The 20,313-nt window shown below is 37.5% G+C and overlaps 1 protein-coding gene across 6 annotated transcripts; it reads right to left on the bottom strand.

Moving 5' to 3' along the window:
• Nucleotides 1–270: 270 nt before the first annotated feature.
• On the bottom strand, nucleotides 271–17,757 carry max (myc associated factor X). Of its 6 annotated transcripts, none has more exons than XM_030128114.1 (5): nucleotides 17,583–17,757; nucleotides 17,270–17,296; nucleotides 5,944–6,051; nucleotides 3,266–3,404; nucleotides 271–1,953 (listed from the first exon to the last, which is right to left on the bottom strand). In XM_030128114.1, exons 1-5 carry the CDS (start codon nucleotides 17,616–17,618, stop codon nucleotides 1,733–1,735), a joined length of 531 nt encoding a protein of 176 aa, XP_029983974.1. In that variant the 5' UTR covers nucleotides 17,619–17,757; the 3' UTR covers nucleotides 271–1,732. The 6 variants fall into 6 exon arrangements, with proteins under 6 accessions (XP_029983974.1, XP_029983977.1, XP_029983975.1 ...); XM_030128117.1 differs by having other exon boundaries at nucleotides 271–1,920; XM_030128115.1 differs by having other exon boundaries at nucleotides 3,266–3,389.
• Nucleotides 17,758–20,313: the final 2,556 nt, after the last annotated feature.

Below are 20,313 nucleotides of genomic sequence, written 5' to 3'. Positions count from 1 at the left end.
GTGAGCAACACGGGAGGAAAATCCACCCTAAAATGAAAAAAAAAAAAAAAAAAAAAAAATCACATTCCTTGAAACTCGAGTGTGAAGCTTCACCAATGGTCGGACGCTGTAAGGGGAGAAATGTTACATAATCGGTCATGAATACACCGTACCCTTTGGTCTTTATCTGACGCCTGCCGGCATCCTCAGAAACCGGAAAAACCGGAAACTATGCCTCGAGTCCTGAACGGTGACAAAAACTGTACGAGTATCAAACACCACAGGAGCAGCTTAAAGGATAAAATAGTTTATTTTATAGTTCATAGTAAAGGTAGGCCTCAACTTGCAAGACAATTGTTGGCAGTATGTACAACATACTTGTAATTTCCATGGAATGGAATCGGACAAACAAAGACCTATTACACTAATTATATCCTCCTAAATGGAAATAAAATGGAAACAATATACATACACACACGTTTCCTAGACACGCAAAAAAATGCTTCCTTTTTTTCCTCAGGGGATTCAGCAACATTGATTTTTCACCGTGTAAAGCACAACACATCGACAGGGAGTTTTTCTTTTTTTTTTTCGTTTCCTTGTACTGCAAAAGACGGGAGCTACCTCGGACATTCAATACCTATTTTCATATCATACAAGGAAAACTACGAGTGACAAATTAGCATTTTCCCATGACCTGTGAGATTACTACAAAATGCATAACATACTTTTTGAACTTGAAAACATCCAATCAATGCTTTTATTATAATATATAAAACGAGATGCCTAACGTATTCAGCCACCTAAAGTCATTCACTACTTCAAGCTAAAGGACGAAATACGATACAAGTTTAGGAATATTCGCCTTCAAAACATCAATTTCAACAGAGGAGTCACGTTTCTGCTTTAAATCTTGTGTTGACAAACGTGTCGAGGCGGAAAACGACTGCGATCCAGTGGGCCTGAGGTGGGTTTCACTTGAACGTTTGCTTCAGAGCGACTTCACATTCTTTAGTGGAAAAAAAGTAAGCTACAAATGTTTGAGTTTGTACTTTAAAAAGGTAAACTTCAGGACGATTTATCTAGGTGTGTGTGTAAATTCTAAACAGGTTTTTATCAAGAATAACAAAATAAAACAAAAAATATATAATATAGCAGTGCCTGGAGGAGTACGCCTGGCGGGCCCGGCCCCCCCCCCCCCTTAAACAACCCGGGGAGGAGGGGCTTATATTGAGGGTACAAAAAAGCATCAAGTCCTTAAGTAGCCAAGCTGCCTCTTCTTGGGTTTTGGATTGTTGACGTTGCTAGAAGGAAGGGGGGGAGGGACTACCGAAGACAGAGAACCAATGACAAGAGAAAGAGAGGGATGATGGGAAGGGTGGGGTGGGGGGGTGTAAAGAAGGGGAAAAAACCTGAAGCTCTTCTCGGTGGATTTAAGCCCTCATCCTTCACACTGCGGACTTCCTCCCTCCGGTTTAGCGGAGAGGCGACTGGCGGCGATGTGAGGCGGGGCCTTGAGTCTCCAGTGCGAGCCCACGTTACCATGGAGGAGGGGGACGAAGAGGAGGAAGACTGTGAGGAAGGTGGTTCTGGTTGGGGGTGGACGAGCCTCAAGAGCTTTGAAGGCTGTGTTTTTCTTTTTCTTTTTTTTTTTTTAACCTCCTCTCGACCCCTCCCCCTTGTGCCCTGTGGCTCCGCCCCACCCCCCACCCCCGCTCCCACTTTCGCCTGGGTTTTTCGGCGGCGCGGCGCTCTAGCTGGCCTCCACGCGCAGTTTCTTCCTGTTGGGCGGCTCTTCGGGCTCGGACTCGGAGCTGGAGTCGGAGCCGCCGTCGAAGGCGGACACGGCGCTGCCTTTGGGGTTGGTGTACAGGCTGCTGTCCGACGACGAGTAGCTGGTCTGGAGCTGGGCGGAGCCTTTTACCTTCTCCAGAGCGCGGACTGCAGACGCCGCCGGCGAAGAGATGGAAGAGACTTTAGAACAGGAACAGGTGGCAAAAGAGGAAAAGGCTGAAGACACTACATAGGTGAACCCGTTTACATAACCGGAAAAATCTGAAATATGATGCGTTTAATGCACCTCAGAAACACGAAAATTATAAAACTAATTCAGACATTTCAGTACATTGTTAAATTTCTTTGAGCAAACGTACAAAGACTCAAACTTCCTGTTGTCTTCCACTCCTATTTTCTACAATTTCTTTTTTTAAGATGTAAAAGTACAAGTACACACCTGTATGTATATAATGTATATTTACTTCCATTTCCTGTAGATTTGTACAGATGAAAATTGCTTTTATCTCTTCACACTTACTTTCCTTTTTTCTCTCTCTTTTTCTAGTGTTTTTATATGAAACTGAGCTACTGTGACCAAGTTATTTCCCTTGTGTATCAATAGTTTGTCTAAGCCTACAGTATACATCCAATTAACTCTTTCACGTATGATGTTATTGAAGCTTCAGTTAAATCTATAACATTTGCAATAATAACTCCAAAGTATTTATTACATGGATCTTTTGATTAATATGGTTTTCTCATAATTTCATTCCATTACTTTGACAAGCAGCTGGAAGCCTTGTATTAGTGACCTACTGGAGCACTTTTTAAACCCCTTTTTTGTGATATTCACCCTAGGCTGCACAGTTTGCATTAGTTATTGGTTCTAATGTTTTTATAGTTTGTTACCGCATCATCAATACAAATTTTAACAAAGAACAGATTAAAAAAAGACTGGTTACTGCCTAATAAAAGTCACAGTAGTTATGAAAACTGCATATCCTCTTAAGACCAAGAAATGCATTTTTGTTTTTGAGTTTAAGAGCTTTAAAGAAGTAAATAAATGTAGTCCACTGCAAAGGATTTTCCATTAAACTAAAAAAATGTATCTGAAAAAACCTGTTTTATTATGCTGTTTCTAATCAACACAATTATTTAATGTAAAAAATCCAAACCTTTGACGTTGTTGAGTCTCGGGGGGGGGGGGGGGGGGGTGTACGACATATGAAGACCTACATTTTCAAGGGTTTGTGTTTTCAGATTTCCTTTACTCAGCTCTTTCTTTTCTTGTCTCTAAGTAGCTGTCGTGGGCCAAACCTGACCTGCCAAACTCGTATCTGCGGAAAGGTCACGGGTGTCCCCACGGTAACCGGTACGACACCTCACTACTGCTATTAAACGCTCAATATCTGCTCATTTCTCCAGTTCAAATCCTACAACCTCCTGCCTGATGCCTACAGTGCGTTGTGCGGGTGTGTGTGGTTGTTGTGCGGGTGTGTGGCTGCGTTACCTTGCTGCTCCAGCAGTGCGTTCTGCCTCTTCAGGTCGTCGATGTCCTGCTGGTGTGTGTGGTTTTTCCGCCTCATGTATTGGATGTACTCTGTGGCTTTGTCTAGGATTTGAGCTCGAGACGCCTGTTTGGTAGACTGCTGTTAGTGACACATGCAAAAATTGAAGCCATGACGCAAGTAGACAGAGTCCTCATCACATTTCTAACACATGGGGCTGCTGCTGGTGCTGCCGCTGACATGATGCCACGCGTACGCCGCTGCAGGACACGGCGCCCAATCTAGGCCAGCGCTGTGTTCCTGCACAGCTTGGCTCCACTTAACCTCTCCAAATCCTCTCGCACTTCGACGGGCGGGGTCCTAACCCTGACACATCATCGCCACGGCGACCAAGTACAGTGCTAGCGTGCTCGCCGACTGACTGCCGGCCCCCGAAATCATTCAGGACAGCAAACATCTGGGACGCCTCTGATACGTGCAGGCGAAAAAAAAAAACAAAAAAAAAAAAACTGCATCAGTGACATGTGGAGTGACTGATTTAGGACGGCCAACATCTTAAAATTTCAATACGATCCAAAAACCGCATTAATAAATAACTTCTTGCAGTGTTAGCCACAAAGTGGGTCACACGGTTAAAAAAAATTCGACTTCAGAAATACAGCAGTTTTCGGAAAATGAAGAAACCAGGGTTAGAAATGATGTTCTTTGGTTTATCCGTTTTTAAATCCCTTCTTTAAACCCATCTTTTCTCCTTGGTTTTTGACACCGTGTGAGATGTTTGACTATCATTTTTATTCTATTGTTTTATTTACATTCGGTATTAGTTTATTGTTCTTACTTTTATTGTTTTTGGGTTTTTTTTTTTAAATAACTGTACAGGTTTTTATGTTTTTTTTAATTCTATTCTTTTGGTTCTCATCCATTTCTTCTGTACAGTACTTTGGTCCACTAGTTTAAAGTTGGATTGGATATGTTACTGTGGTCAAAGGCCACACAACTGTCTTTAACAGTAGATGAATAATACAATTAACCCTCAGCGACCAAAACAAACGAATAAAAGGCAAAAGCATCCACTGATCTAAAATGCTGACTATGTGTTGAACCACTAAACCTATCAATACATGTATTAATTCAGTGAAAATAGGAGCCGTTTGATAAATGACGCTTGTTTAGTTTAGATAATAATGTTTATATAACGTTTAGTTAGTATATTTAGCAGAAAAAGTCATTTTCTGCCAAGGTTCTGATATAATAACCTCTATATTAACCCTGGGCTTTTATGAACATCTACAGAACCAGCAAATTTAATAGAGGAAAATTCCTGCTTTTCATGGAGAAATGGTGATAAATCACTAAGGAACAGTTAAATGTGGAGAAGAAATGGATTTGGTAGACATCACAACATCAGTTCTAGGTCTCCTGCAGAACATGCCAGAATCCTCATCTGTCTGTTACAGTCTTAGTCTAATGTGCTGCAATTTCTACTGGATTTTTATGGTTTGTTGGCAAACTATGTGAAATGGAGTGTTGGCTTTGCTTCTAATTTCAACAGAATGAAGTCAGGATTAAGGACAATCCCATCCAAATGTAGTAATGTGAGAAGCATTCAGTAAATTATTATAAATAAACACATAAATGAATGAATGTTATCGATATATAACTATGTTGGGGGAAATGAACAGTTCACAGAAATTCTGCTTCTCATGTATTTGCATTTTGAGACATACAGTTACATTGTTTATGGCATATTATACTCTATTCTATTTTTTCTACTATGTTCACTTTGGACCGTGGGGCCTTATGAGTTTTGTCATTTCAGTTTTCTGTATGCAATGTAGCTACAAATGGCAAAACTGACAATAAAGCTGACTGACATTTTGCTACCAGATTATTGAATTCGATGTTTTTAAGTAGCTGCAGGAACTCTATTAAAGTGCCCAGTATTTTTTTTTTTTTTCTGGACGTGTTGCTGTGGTAGTTTCACATATTCACCTAATTTCCAACTCTGGGACGAATGCTGTCGTATCAGAGCCGCGCAAGAATGATTTAAATCGTCAAAAGTCACAGTGAAGACGTTTCGTTTGACTCGATCGGAGCAAAATGTCAGTGTTGAGCAGCAGCAGCAGCCTGTTACAGAGGTGGAGATCAATGACTACAACAGCTGTAACTCAATACATCTGACAAATCATCAGCTAACATCCTTTACATCATCTCATAAAGCCTCGCCCTAATGCTGTGTGTGTGTGTTCGAGTCGTGTTCTGGGGGGGAAAATGAAACCCTGTGCCCAGTTTCTAAACCCCCTCCAAATATGCTGGACGTCATAGATGTCAAAACAGGAAGAGAGCAACTAAATTTCCTCATAATCACTTCCTGATGCTTGTCCAAGTATTTACACTTCATCACTGCCTCGCTGCTGCCAATCTGCCCTCCTCCTCCATCTGCCCTCCGCCTAGACCTTCCAAATATTTCCCTCCGATGACGTACACACACTAAGCGACTGAAGACATCTGCATCTTAGTACAGATTCTACACATGAAAATAGACCTGACTGAAGTTAGATCATGGTAAAACTGCCCTCATCGCTACATACAGTCATACTGAAAACACAGTAAACTTATACAAACATGACAGAACAGTCTTGTATAAATGTGTCTGAGCATCGCGGTGAGCGTTACCAACCTTCTCTCCCTGCAGGGCGGGCACCGAGTCCCGGAGGCTGTGAAAGCTGTCTTTGATGTGGTCCCTACGCTTGCGCTCCAGCGCATTGTGGTGTGCCCGTTTGTCTGCCTGCAATGAGAGAGTCACACGGCCTTCAGCCTGGCAGCAGAGCAGCGTGGGTAGCGGACAGCGGGAGTCCAGCTGTCCGTGGTCCGCCTACACAAGCCGCTCTGCTGCCCAGTCCCGCTGCGCCCTTACATCGACAACAAACACCGGCGTACGTTGTGCTTTTATTTTAGAACAATGCCCGAGTTACGGCACAGAGACGACGACGACTAGAGTCTGATTTTAAAGAGAAAATAAACCACAGACCAAACAGAATTGTCAAATTATATAATCTGTGTCCATTGTTGAACTCATGGATTGCTGAACTCATCCTGCATAGCTACTGAAAGGCTCATGTACACAATTAAACGGAAAACTCAAATCTTCCACAAGATATGGAATTCATTTCTCAAATTTTTAGATTCAAGGCCTGATATCTCATAATCATAACTTACAAAGTGAGACCCCCCCCCCCCTTTTTTTTTTTTTTAATTATTATTTTTAAATGATGTTTGATTATGTGTCAGTCATACGAAAATGTTGACAGGTATTCTTCAAGTTACTATTACTTATACTGTCTTTCAATTATTTTGTTATTTATTTTCATTGTCGTTTCAAAATTCAGAGGTAGCCTGGGGGGGGGGGGGGGGGGGGGTGGATTTGCGGGTTTATGCTCAGTGAAACCCACACAATGTTACCAATTCATGTCAGAAAAGTCAATAAAGATATGTGTGGGGTTTTTTTTTAAATTACATAATCTGATGGAACGTTGAAGAAAACACAACCACGTTTGGGTTCCTGCACATTTTTCAGGGTCAAATTCAAGCACTTTTAAGGGTCATTTTCAAATGTTGAACCTTCCAGTGAAAAAACAACAAAAACCTGTGTGTTTTGTAAATTCTGTTTTTTTTTTCTAGAGGTGATATTATGGCGACATAGCCGACAGGAATGCTTGAGTTCACGTGGTATCAAGCTTTGAAAAAGTAGAAGAGAAGGTCCATTCTGAGCTCATTCTAAAATAATGTAAAACACTGATTCTCAATTTTGTCTGATTACACTACAGTGCAAACAATATTCTATTTTCTGAATATTAGATGCTCATGAAGGTTCTTAAATATTACACACCTCATTTATTATAAATCGATTTCTAGGCTGAACTTGAACTAATAAAAACCACAGTCGCTACATAGTTAATTTGAAGCGTAATGGAGATATTTCAGCTGTTATTCATTTACTAGAAATTAATAATTAATGTAATAAAATGTACCATATATTATCCTGGTAAATACTCCAGGATTCAAATTTTTTCCAGCATATCACTGAAGTAAAATACATATCTACAGGAATATATATATATACTCATGATGACTTTTTTCACTTTTTATCACAATGATGTACAGTGTACTATGCTATAAACATCTAAAATTATGTTTCATAATAGCACAAAGTTTTGAGATTAAAGGAGAACACTCACTTGGCGTTCTTCAGACACATTTGCACGGAGACAAAGATTAAGATAAAAATGTGCCTGGAATAACAAATTCAAAGGATAAATATCTATTCCGAATATTTCATCACTTCCATCACTACGAAGTGGCTAAAAGAGGATGCACCAAAAATGGAGGATTGGATAGAGGTTGTACAAGTTGACTTTCTCTGTCAGACTTGAATCAGACAAATTCACTCGTTATTGGAATAACTGGGTTGATTTTGTAACACTATTAAGAGCTGATTTTACTTGATAAGAGTAACGTGCATATAGACCCATGTAAACGCTTAGTTGATACTACACACTTGAAATGTTCAGCGTTAATCTTCTACAGAAAAAAGGGTTTCTGAAAGGAAAGAATGGAATGGGAAAAATACTTATTTCTCTAACTACTTTAAATTTCTGTGTATATTTTTGTTATTTCTGTCATTGCTTCCCTGTATGAGTATCTTTTTGTTTTTTGTTTGTTTTTCTTTACATATATAGAAGTTATATGCATGATGTAAAATGCTACTAAGATAATACTGCCTGAAAATAATAAAAAGATAATTACAAAAAAAAACGTACCTGGAGTTGATCAGAGAGCACCCAGTAATTTTCTTTTTAGACATAAAATTGCTATTTTTGAAAATTACCCAGGGTTCCACAGGTTTCTACAAGTTAAATTTAGGACTTTTTAAGACCTTTTAAAGACTAAGAACAGAATTTAATGCCTAATTTAGGAAAATGTATTTATTTACTCCAATGCCTGGATTCCCACTGTTCCAATTCATTTATATGTATTATATTTTCATGTATGGTATGATCGCTTTAAATGATGTATATTTTATACTTGTACTGCAATGTTGTGGAAGAGCCAATCGGGGACTGGAGTTGAGAATTAGCACTAGCTATAAACTCTATATACATCACATCAGCTGCAAACTCGTAACTATGTTTGACTGCATTGTTAGCAATAGCTGGTTCCTAATTTTGATATATAAATTGTCGGGTTGGAACGGGTGGAACTGAGTAGAAAAACGTTATTTTCTTTGCTGCTAGGACATTTCCCAGACACATTTAAACACATTTATGGAAACATAATTTAAGACCTACCATTTCAAATGTATTACCTTTTAAAGACTTCAAGGTATTAAATGCAGATTTGTAAATTCAAGACTTTTAAGACTTTTTAAGACCCTGCAGGAACCCTGATCATCTCTGTAAGTAGCTTTAGCTTGACCTTTGACATGGCAGAGATATTAAAAATAAATAAATAAAATAACACCACAGAGTTATAACTGCAAGCACTTTCAAGCACTTAAAAATTCAAGCACTTTTCAGACCTTGAAAACACGTTGAAATTCAAGCATTTTCAACGACTTCACGCACTCGTACAAACCCTGAATTACACAAACTGAATCCAAGAACAAACACGGAGTGACTAATAAAAACCAGTGTTTACAGAACATCATGCAAACACAGAGATAAAGTACTGACCTTACCCTTATTCCTGACTTATTACTCAAGTGGGACAGTAATGTTGAATAAAACCCTTCCAGACATTTTTGGAGAATTACACAGCCTGAATTTAACAACAGATTGACCAACATGTGACTAATAAATGTGTTCGGAGCAGTATTCTCTGAAAACAGTACTGGTTGACATAATATCCATCACACAAAACGGTGACTAGGACGCTTTTAACCATGCAAACAGCAAGATAAAGTACTGACCTAACCCTCATTCCTGGTGCATTATTGTTGCTTGTATTTTACAGATTGAGCTGTAATGTTGATCTATGCAGGCTGACGTGTAATGTGTTTGTATAGTTATCAGGTTAGCAAATATTCAAGTCCATGTGGAGCAGTGAGAGAGTTTTGACGACTAAAACGAAGTTATTAGGGACAGTATTAAATGTGTTCTGATTCTACAAAGTGTGATATTAACCATCTGGTCATAGTTGAATGACTGGACCAATTAGAATGATGAAAATATGCGGCATTCTCTGAAACAGTAAGATATCATCAGCGACCTAACATTAAGTGACATACTCCTGGCTTTTCATTCTTGGTTCAGAATGATAAAATCTGTTTTCATGTTGAATAAAACCCACTAGTCACTTTTCCATTGACCCTCAAATTGCGTGAATACAACTTGCAAATGGAAGAATGACAATTTCAACAAAACTCTCATTTTTGTGCTGGCAAGAGGTGGCTTTTCGGGCGTAACGCAATTGGTATATCACGCAAAACTGCAACGGAAAGATCTTTTTTCGCAACTAGTTGCATGAATTTAAAAAAAAAAAAAAAAAAGGACGTTTACAGACGTTACAAGTGAAGAAGAGTTTTAAAAGAAACATGGCGCAGTATGTGTGGACACACCAGGAAACTGAATAATTTTTCAATTTAGTACCGGATAGAGGGGTAATAAATAATAATAATGAATATTTCTGTAAAACAAAACATGATATTTACCTTCATTGCCATGTTTATGGAATGACTTCTCGTGTCATCTCATGGTAATAAATAAGTCATCGCATTTGTGATTTAATGAAAAAAAAAAAAACGACATTGTGCACTTCTGTTTTTTCGACATTTAGTAAATATCGTTAAGTTTCACGCATAAGTCCAATGGAAAAGCGACTACTCAGGAAAATTAAGGATATCACTGAATTTATGGTGGTATTATGGAAAATCAATTGGTAGAAGTATTCAGACAGTAGTGATACATATGCATCCAGCTTGTCCGACCACAGATGATGTGACGTTAATACCTGTTCAGCCGAATGTGACTAAAGAAATGGGTGAGTATAGAAAATTAGGTCTGAGGATCATTAAAAAATGAGCAGTACTGTCTATTCTAAAACTCTCGCTGCTCAAACCACAGCTGATGTGTGAGAAAGGTGCAGCCTTTCAAGCGTTAAAACCACGACCAACTGAAAAATGGATGCTCCGTCTTGCAGCTTCGTCGACACAAGACAATCTTAAAGCTCTATTAGTTTTCAAGGACCAAGAACACACTAGTTTCCACAACCTTTTTATGTCTAATTGATGATTATTTTCATGTTCCTTTTTTCTTTTGGGTTTTTCTTTTTTATTTCTTACCTACGTATATTCACATGTACAAAAGTAGGAAGATTTTAATTAAAATATCAACAAGAAATATTAAGCTATAATGTAGAATCTCGAGATAAGTTCAAAATCCTGTAAAAATTATAAAAATAGCAACAACAAACCTCCTGAAATGCCCTTTCTGTGTCACTAAATATGACAGATCTGCTTTCATTTAGTGGATTTTGACAATATCAGCTTTAACATTTAGATTTACAGTCAATTTTAGCATTTAAGTAGTGGCAAAAAATCCCACTAGTTATTTTGAGGTATAATATATATAAAAATAAATATAAATATATAAGTCAGATTTTTTCCTAAACTATTAATGACTGAATTTCATGACTTTCCCAGGTTTAGAAAATGAGGCGTTAACATTAAAAACAGAAACCGACTGACCTAAGTAGTAGTCTGGAGCAGCATGTTTGTTTCCCCTGTATGTGTTAAAATTAGCCTAGCTTTACGTATTTGTAAAAGTTTTTGTGTATTAAAACATTTCAGTTTTTTGTTTTCTGTGTTATGTTTGGGTCTAGAGTCATATTGAGTGTGGTTATACCTAAAAAAAAAGATGACAAACTGCACGATTTAAGTCTAAATATTACAGTATTTTTATGTTTTCAGCCACAATTTTAACCTTTAGGATGTGTTTAGAACGCAACACATTTCAAATTACAGCAGCAGACCATCCACGTTTTCTGGAGGCGTGCGAAAATAAGGCTGCACCGGAATAAGGTTAATGCGACTATTTCCATTCCAAATATGTGACGCATCTTGGGAACGCTGTGGCTGTTGTGATGAAAGATGTTTATCTGACTAAGGTTTAACATGAACGCTCCAAAGCCTGATCTGTGGCTGGAAAAGGTTTGAGAGAAGTTGACTATATATGAATATTTATATGACAATCGACACCTAATTGGGGCTATATATTTTACAACATACTGTGCTGCATGAATACCTCACAACTGGTTATGTTGTATTTCTCCGTTTATACATTTTTCTGACATTTTAATAAAAAAAGTTCCGAGTGTTTCCCTTTATTTAAGCTTCAAATTGTGTCTAAGTAGCTGTTCTGTCATTCCAGACTGAAATGTTTAATATGTCTAGAACGCCTTATGCTTTCTACATTACGTTGCTTTAATCATACAACCTTACTGCACTGGGAACAATTCACGGTTACATTTTGGCTGCACATTTTCCATCTGTGTTGCCAGGTTAAATAACTGCCTTAATAACGACAACCCGATTCTACTTTCGATCATGCTCTATTACCACAAACCGGCCTTAAACGGTAAAAGGCTGCAGATTTCAATCACACATTTGCATTCTGTCACATAAGATGGTTGCCGTGATCACATGACTGGAATCAGATGCTTTACGGCTGCAGTTGAACCTGTTTTTAGGCCAACCCATCGTCACCGGCCTCTGATCAAAGCTGGTTCTGCCTATAATCCGTGTTGTCATTAGTCTGACGCCCAATCAGCTCAGACAGGGCTGATCACCTCCGACGGAGCAGGGTTTGGTTTTAATATTAGTGGTTAAAGTGGTGCGATGTAGCTGCGGGTCACGTGATGAGAGATCATGTGCCCACACAAAGCAGCACAAACTAGCCACGAGTGAGACGACAAACAGGTTAAAACAAGCCTCCAGGGTGTCAGGTGTTTGACGGGAGGGAGGTCGACTCCAGTGTGACTCAACTTCTGTAACAAACATCACGCAATTCAAGAAGAAACACAACCCTACCAGTGAGAGCGGGGCACTCAACTCAAACTAAGACTAATAAAAAAAAAAAAACGCATGGTTACACTTGACTGTGTGTTACCCACAATGCCTGCCTTGTGATTTGACTACGCGGGAGCCACAGACCGTCCAGGAGACACAAATCCACCAGTATCTCACACTCGGCCACAAAGAGGCGTGACCGTGCCCCCTCCACCCCCCTCCATTAACCCTGGCATAAACAAACACATGACTGGCATCGATGGCATGTGCAATTACAAGTCTGGCAGCCGTTAACAGTGAAGAGGTTCAGGAAAGTGGCTGGTTTTCTGTTAAACACGAGCCGAGGAGACATGGAATTATTAAAAAAAAAAAAATACAAGTCACCTGAGAATCTGCTTTTAGTGTGACACTATGAAACCAAAAGCTCTTCTTTTTAAAATTTTTTTAAGTGGACATGTATATATATATTTTTTTACTATTTTGATCATTTTACCGAACTAAATCTGCTTTATATTCAGTCTTGTTTTTCCAGAATTTCTTCTTCTACACCCATAAGCATGTTCGTTCTATAACACTATACTCATTTCCATAACCTGAATATATTTTGTCAGCTAAAGTATACAGCCTTACATTGCTTCAACAGGGACGTGTCACAATTTTTTATGTTGCATGTATGTGAAGTAAAATTTAGAAGGAATGGATCCTTCTATTCAGACAGGCAGGTTTAAAATGACAACTCTTTGTTTCACTTTCACATTGTGTCACATATTTCCCCTAAGGCTGACGTGCAAAATAAAGTAATTTTGTCATAAAATGAAGTCATTCACCTTTTTTTTTTTTTTCTGTAAAGTTGGGTTGGACAATATATTGCACAAATTTGATGAATAAAGGTTTAAACTGCAAAATCATGATTATTCCTCTGGAGAACTTTGTTGCTCAACAAAACTTTAAAATCCAACCTGTTGGCTTGTTGTAATGTATTAATTTAGAATGCATGTCTCTAGTCACATAAGTCATATAGTTTTAGTTTACAGTTCTTACAGACAGAAAACAGTAATGAAATCTGTAAATCATCTCCAACACTAAATAAAGTTTAAGAAAAGGGGAATAGAAAAAAAAACAGATTTAATATGCTTAATATTTTGGCAATATTTCCCAACTCTAGTGCAAAGATTAAGATAATCCATAAATCAGTGTATGTAATCCTGCATCTATAACTGATAGGATTTAGTTTAGTTTTCTGACAGCTGAAAAAGATCAATAGATACAATAATCAGGTGCTAATATCTGCTTCTGGACCACTTCGGAATGGTCTAAGAGAAACAAAAAAAAAAACAAAAAAAAAAAAAAACAAGAAATCCCAAAAATCTGGCACAAAGCAGCATACAGGCCTTGTTTCAAGGATTTATTTTAGTGACATTTCAAAATGACATGTCCTCAGACGATCAGGCGTCATAATGTAACCCTGGTCATTTATTAGTAACTCAGCCTGAGCGCCTACAGAATTCACAAGGATGATACCAAAGGTCAGTGAGGTAAAGGCCTCAAGTGCCGGCATACCTCACTGTGTACATCGACGTATCATCTGGCTCAATTTCCATAACCTATGTACTTTACCTTAGAGAAACCCTGATGAGGAGCCACGTCTGACAGGAGAGACAAGTGTAAATTTGACACAGCTGGTCTATTTTATGACTCTCATTCATGAATAAAATAATTTTACCGCTAATGCTGTGTCTATATTACTACAACAGAGGTTTTATGTAGGAAGAGGAGTCATTTTAATGACAAATAAATCAAAAAAATACTATGTTCAATACTAGTTTTAAGGATTCATGTCCTCCTGAGATGCAGCAATGCAGTTTTGTCCTCTGTAAGGGACAAGTTTCACAGCTTTACTTAAAAAATGCTGCCCATTGCAAAGGACATTGCATAAAAAAAAATAATCTGAAATAACAGCTCCATTATGCTGTTTCCAATCAATGCAATTATTCAATGTAAAAAAGCAAAAATGTCTACTTATTAGGTCTCATGAGAATGCAATCACAAACATATATAATAAATGTTTGTCATTTAAGCCTCACAACTTCAATAACAATAATAACTTTTCAGGCCTAATACTTGTAATAAAAATGCATTCAATACATTTTACAATTTTTTCAGCTTTAAAAATTCTTAATTTATTCTGTAAATGCTTCTTGGCAAATATATTCCATAAAGTTTGGTCATAATCAACTTGTCTATGTCAAAATCTGGAAAATTGTGCATTGCTGTTTATGAGCAGCATCAAAACAGACTTGTTAAGCACCATGAAAAACAGGTGTCCGATTACTGAAGAGCTACCATTATCAGTTCATCATAAAACCGATACCTTTTACTGAGGACGTGCCAGCCGAGCTGTTCCCTCTGCTCTATTCATACCTGACCATGACACATTACATAACGGCTCCAGGTGCCGAGTGGAAGAGCTGCTCGCTGCCGCTTTTTCGCCTACCGACGGTCGTCTCACGTTCTCCGCATGAAAGCTTACACTTCTGTGAGTCTGGTGGACAACGTGGAAAACCGCCCTGCGCTAATAACAGTGGAAACACCAATAAACCAGAAACTGCAAGTACAGAGAGACCACTGTTAGAATAAGAAAATAGAAATTGAAAAATTAACAGCGTCCATTTAACTTTGAGGATATATTCCTGACAATAATAATAATAATTTCTCATTATTGAGAATATAAGCAAACATCCAATAAAAACTGAGACTTGTTGAAAACTCCTTAGAAAAATACTAAAAAAAAAACAAAACAAGGAATGCAACCAATTGTGACATTCTATCAGGTCTAATCTACTAATTCTGCACCAATTAAGTCAAATATAGAAAATAATATCAATAGTTCCTTCATCATGTGTGGGTCATTTTAACCAACTCACCCCAAACATTTCCTTTCTAAGATCATGTAGTTTGTTTTAAAAAATAAATAAAATGTAAAAACAATGGACTTTGCAAAATCCTAAAACTCCACTCAATACTTTTTCATTGGGAGTTCTAGTTCGACCATTTCTCTGGACTGCACTGGATATTTCAATAGGACCCATCATGAACCTGAAAAATGTCTTCGTGTAAATGACTGTTGCTGAAATAAAGTTAATGAAAACAATCAAAAGTAAGTTTTCAATTATGACTGTGTGCAGAATTGACACAATTCTACCTTCTTATTTGGTGCTGAACAAATATTAAAACAAACTGCCACAGATCTGGCTAAACATAGTATCAAAGCTCTAAACGCATTATTTGACCTTTTTACAAAATGGTTAATATTCATTCCAAATACATAAATCTTTAAAGGTATCACATAATCCCATTCATCTTAATATACGTCTTCTGAATTTTGGCAAATTTTCCACACTTTTCATTGATTGCAAGATTAATTTGAGTGGTTATTTCTCGACAGGTATTTGGACTGTACTGACTTCAGTGTTTTATAATGTCCTTACTGAGTTAGTATAGAATGACCCATACTTTATTTTTTGTAGAAAGACGTTAAAGCTAAACATTTTTATCTACCAAGGATTCAAAACTCAGTCAAACTGAGAAAATGGCCAAGTTTCAGGAGATTATGTCAGCATTTTAATTAGCTAATATTAATTCTCAGTTAACTGTCTTTATTTTAGCTCCATAAACCTAAAATGTATCATGCATACAAGCGCTATAGATCCCACCTCTTATCTTAGTGAAACTTATCTACAGACTAACAGGCTGACTAGCGAGTTTAAAGACCTACTTAATGTGTACAAACCTGCACCATCATGTGCTTATAGATTGTATTTATATCTTTACATGCAACGCTTATTCCTTCAGGAGTAGATGTGGAGGCAAAGGAGAGGGGCACAAATATTTATGAGAGTAAAGACATAAATATTTATGCTTATTGCTTCAGTAATCAGATTCAATTAAACGGACTGAACTGGAAATAGGATGGAGTTGCTCCTGCAGCTGAGCTCCTGCCTGCATCCAAGCAAATGCAAAAATGTTTATTTGAGCCCCTCATTCTGTGAATATATTAATGTTTCCTTATTTTTCTATGTGCATCCTGCCTGTTTGACTGGAGAGGACGTCGTGCAGAAGCAGCCTGTGCATTAAGTCATGCAGGGTGTTTTTCTCGCTCGTGTGCGATGCAGCTATACGTCATTCATTTAGGTTGCCAGCCCTTTAGTGCCCTGTAGAGAGAAGATGGCTCTAATCACTGGCTGCAACACAGGAAAACATCCCGCAGCACCGCTTCCTGACACGAAGCCTCGTACGAGATGCAGGCGCGGCTGCTGCTCTTCTTACACATGCAACAGCATCTATACTTTTCCCTCTGCAGACTCATCAAGGATGCAGAACAAATGTAATCGGTCTCTCTTTTACGGAGGTGACCTAGATGTCTAATTTGCAAACCGGATCATGAGCGGAATCCCCGTGGTGTAAACTGAACCACCGGGAAACCGTGTCGGAGCAACTAACCAGGCTGCAATCGAGCACAGAGGGCTTTGAATTAACAGGAAGAAATGATAAACATGCACTAAAAAAGCCTTTGTAGCAGGATAAAGCTTTGGTCTAAATATAGATGTCGTGTCACCGTATCCCTATGGCCGCGGACACACAGGATGGGGGAAACCCTGCAATGCACTGCCGCTAACGCAGACGATCTCTGCACGATCAGAAATGCATGAATAAAAGGTTAACTGGTAGATTAGATTAGAATTAACCTATAAGAATATTAGAATTAAATTTCAGTGCTGTATACCTATAGCTTTAGTTTCACATTTACTGAGACGAACCTTCACTGTGCAGCCTTACCCATCGATTAAACACCAAAAATTAAGCTGAATGTCATGGATTATTTAACTTTGCAACAACACTCAAGACATTTTCAACATTGGACAAATTCCCCAGCATTACGCACCACAGAGTGATATCTCGGTGATTCTTCCTGCAAAGAAACAGAACAAAAAGTACAATTGTAGCCATAATTGTTGAGTAAATCTTACGCTTTCGCTGAAGTCACTTAAAAGTTAATTAAATTGGCAAAACAACAATGTTTTAGAGCAGGAAAAGCTAGAGTTGTATGTCAATTAACTTGATTCCCGACAAAAACCTACTTAGAAAAGCAGAGCTAGCCAGCTTATTGGGAGCTAACGCTAGCCGAGCAGCTAGTTCAGCTAAATCGCCAGCTAGCAGAGTAACATCGTTAAAAAGCTCAAAGTGGTAGTACTCACGTCACTATCGACTTCGATGTCATCGTTATCACTCATTCTTCGATAAAATAGTCTAGTTTAAAGGGACGGGTGGCTAAAAAAACAACATGAATCAGTTTAGCACCGAGCGGCGCTCCAACAGTGGCACTGCTAACAGCTCACGTTCTATTTGGACAGAACCTAAGTGGACTCTACGGGCTCCACGTGACTACACTCCACACACACAGCTACCGCTACGCAATACGCATGCGCAAAACACTGGGGTGGTTCTGGGGGTTGAAGTCATATGTTTAATTTTTTTCTGACTGCTGTTAAATAGTCTTACGTTTTCAGCGTATTTTGAATGTATAAATGGTTAAGCTAATATATCAAACATCGATAATTGCCAAATAAAATAAAACATATTCATCTGATAATTTATCTACGGGGAGTAAATTTGCTTTGCGCACTACAAATTCCAGGAACGGCTTAGTGTACGTGTAACGTCACAAGCTGGTTTTCGTCCAGGAGCATTACGGGAAATGAAGTCAAACATGTTCTTGGATGTCAGAGGAGCTGAATAGGGCCGAGGCTGAGACACGTGGATTACATGAATACACACAATAACAAAAAAAAAACAAAAAAAAAACACTAAGATAAATCGTCAAAATAAACCACGTATGTGCGTTACAACAGGAGACAAACGTGTCCTATCCGCTATCTGTTAATTATCACCATAAAAACATGCTTTATTTTTCACTTAGAGTCTGGATCAATGTAACCCACTTAACCATTGTGTTAACATAGGTCAAGTCAGTCAATTTATTGATGCATTAATTAGAACAACGAGATAATGGATTTCAGTACAGGGTCTGCTGTGAGTTAACTATTAAATTAGGATACTGTGATTCAATTTGAGTTGCTTCTACGTTACATAAGTATTTACATTTTATTCTTCATCTTAGGGAAACATTCTAGAATATATTCAATATATATATTTTTTTCTTTTCAGAAGAAAATTTTACACTATAGATAGTATGAACAACTTTTAAAATACAATACTGTATACTGTTAGAGGTTAAAAAGCAATGTGTGTTAAACACTCATTTCACATCTGAGGTTGACTACAGCCAAACCAGATGGTGATTTCTCCTCAACAACTAAGACTGAATAAATAGATAGATAAATAAATAAATAAATAAATAAATAAATAAATAAATAGATTTCTGTTTCAGACTCTTTTGTTCTTTCCTCTGTTACTGATCATGTGATGAGGTTTCTTTAGTGGCTTACGTTATTATTATTATTATTATTAATAATAATAATAATAATAATAATAATAATAATAATAATAATACAACGTGTTGCTCCAACATTGATGAGTGTTAAAGATCTAATAATGTCAGATATAATAATATATCAGTCAGAGGATCTGAACACTTCTTCAGTTGTTGCTGAAGAGACCAACACCAACCAACACTAGAGAACATGTTTCTCTGTTTTCACTATTTAGCCATGTTTGTAGTAATGATGATGTAACATAAAACATTAAATAGATGTTTACATATGATCTTCTGGGGGTTGAAAATAGAATTTTACTTTGGTTTTAGGATGTGAACATTTCATCCACAGCTGGTCATTTTTCCAGTGAACCAAACCAACTTGGATTTGCTTCTTCTCTCTGTTTTTGTGTACAGTGGTGAAACAAACCTTTTGGACACCCCATGCATTTGTCATATATTGCATTAAGAATCACTTTTAAGTAATTGAACTCTGCCAAGTATTGACCTTTTTCCACACTTGCCAGAAATACATAATCGTCAAGGAAAAGGACTTCCTGCCAAGCATCAATACCTTGAGACAAAATGGATAAGAGAGTGTACACAACCTGCCTGACTGATTTGCCAAATATTGCATTTGCCGATGTTGAAAGGTTAATTGAAGAAAACTCTGCAACCACAAAGAACAAACTCAATACAGGGTACAAATTTTTCCACGAGGAATTTGTCCATAAATATCAAGGTAAGTAGAGAGTGATCAGGCTGTTAGTGAACTGCTGATGAGAATGACAAGTCATTAGCATGTTTACTTGGATCAAAACATTAAAAAAAAATTTTTTGCATTTGTTTGTGTCTGTCTGAAGCAACCACATTTTTGGAAATACAAAAAAAATTCAGCAAATATTTTATGATAATATTTGAGATTGTGTTAAATTTTAAGGATGTCCAAAAAACTTTTTCCACTAATGTATTTTGAGTCTGAATGAACTTTTAAATAATTTCTCTGGCTATTCACATTGTTTTGAAGGTTTTTTTGTGTTGTGTGACATTTAGATAAGATAAGATAAGATAAGATAAGATAAGATAAGATGAGATGAGATGAGATGAGATGAGATAAGACTTTATTGATCCCACCGTGGGGATTTTTCACAGTTAACACTCAGACTCAGTTTTATTGTCATTTGATCAATGGTACATGATAGAATGAAATGTAGTTACCCGGGTCTCGGTTTTAGCATAAGAAGATAAAGAATAAAGAATAAAATCTAAAATAGAATATATTAATGGTAAGTAAGGTAGAATAAAACTATCATTAAAAAAAAATACAATGATTTTTTTTTTTAAAGATAATAAAAGAAATCTTTATATGTACAAAATTCACAGTATGCAGCGGCAGTACAGTTAAAGTGGTGGTGCATATAGCAGCAGCATGAGTAGCAGCAACAGTGGAATAAAGTGTCAACAGTCAATAAAGTGTCATTGTTCAAGGTGCA

Source organism: Sphaeramia orbicularis, chromosome 24 (assembly GCF_902148855.1).
Source record: "Sphaeramia orbicularis chromosome 24, fSphaOr1.1, whole genome shotgun sequence".
Lineage (NCBI taxonomy): Eukaryota > Metazoa > Chordata > Actinopteri > Kurtiformes > Apogonidae > Sphaeramia > Sphaeramia orbicularis.
The sequence above is the reverse complement of the archived record's forward strand: the minus strand, read 5'-3'. Positions and strand labels throughout refer to the sequence as shown.

What these genes read in the sequence shown, in the direction of transcription:
- max (XM_030128114.1), bottom strand. Translation starts at nt 17,618, where the DNA reads ATGAGTGATAACGATGACATCGAAGTCGATAGTGAC. An exon ending in ACATCGAAGTCGATAGTGAC is followed by an intron (nt 17,297 to 17,582) that starts GTGAGTACTACC and finishes GTTTCTTTGCAG; the next exon opens with GAAGAATCACCGAGATATCA. An exon ending in CACCGAGATATCACTCTGTG is followed by an intron (nt 6,052 to 17,269) that starts GTGCGTAATGCT and finishes CTCTCATTGCAG; the next exon opens with GCAGACAAACGGGCACACCA.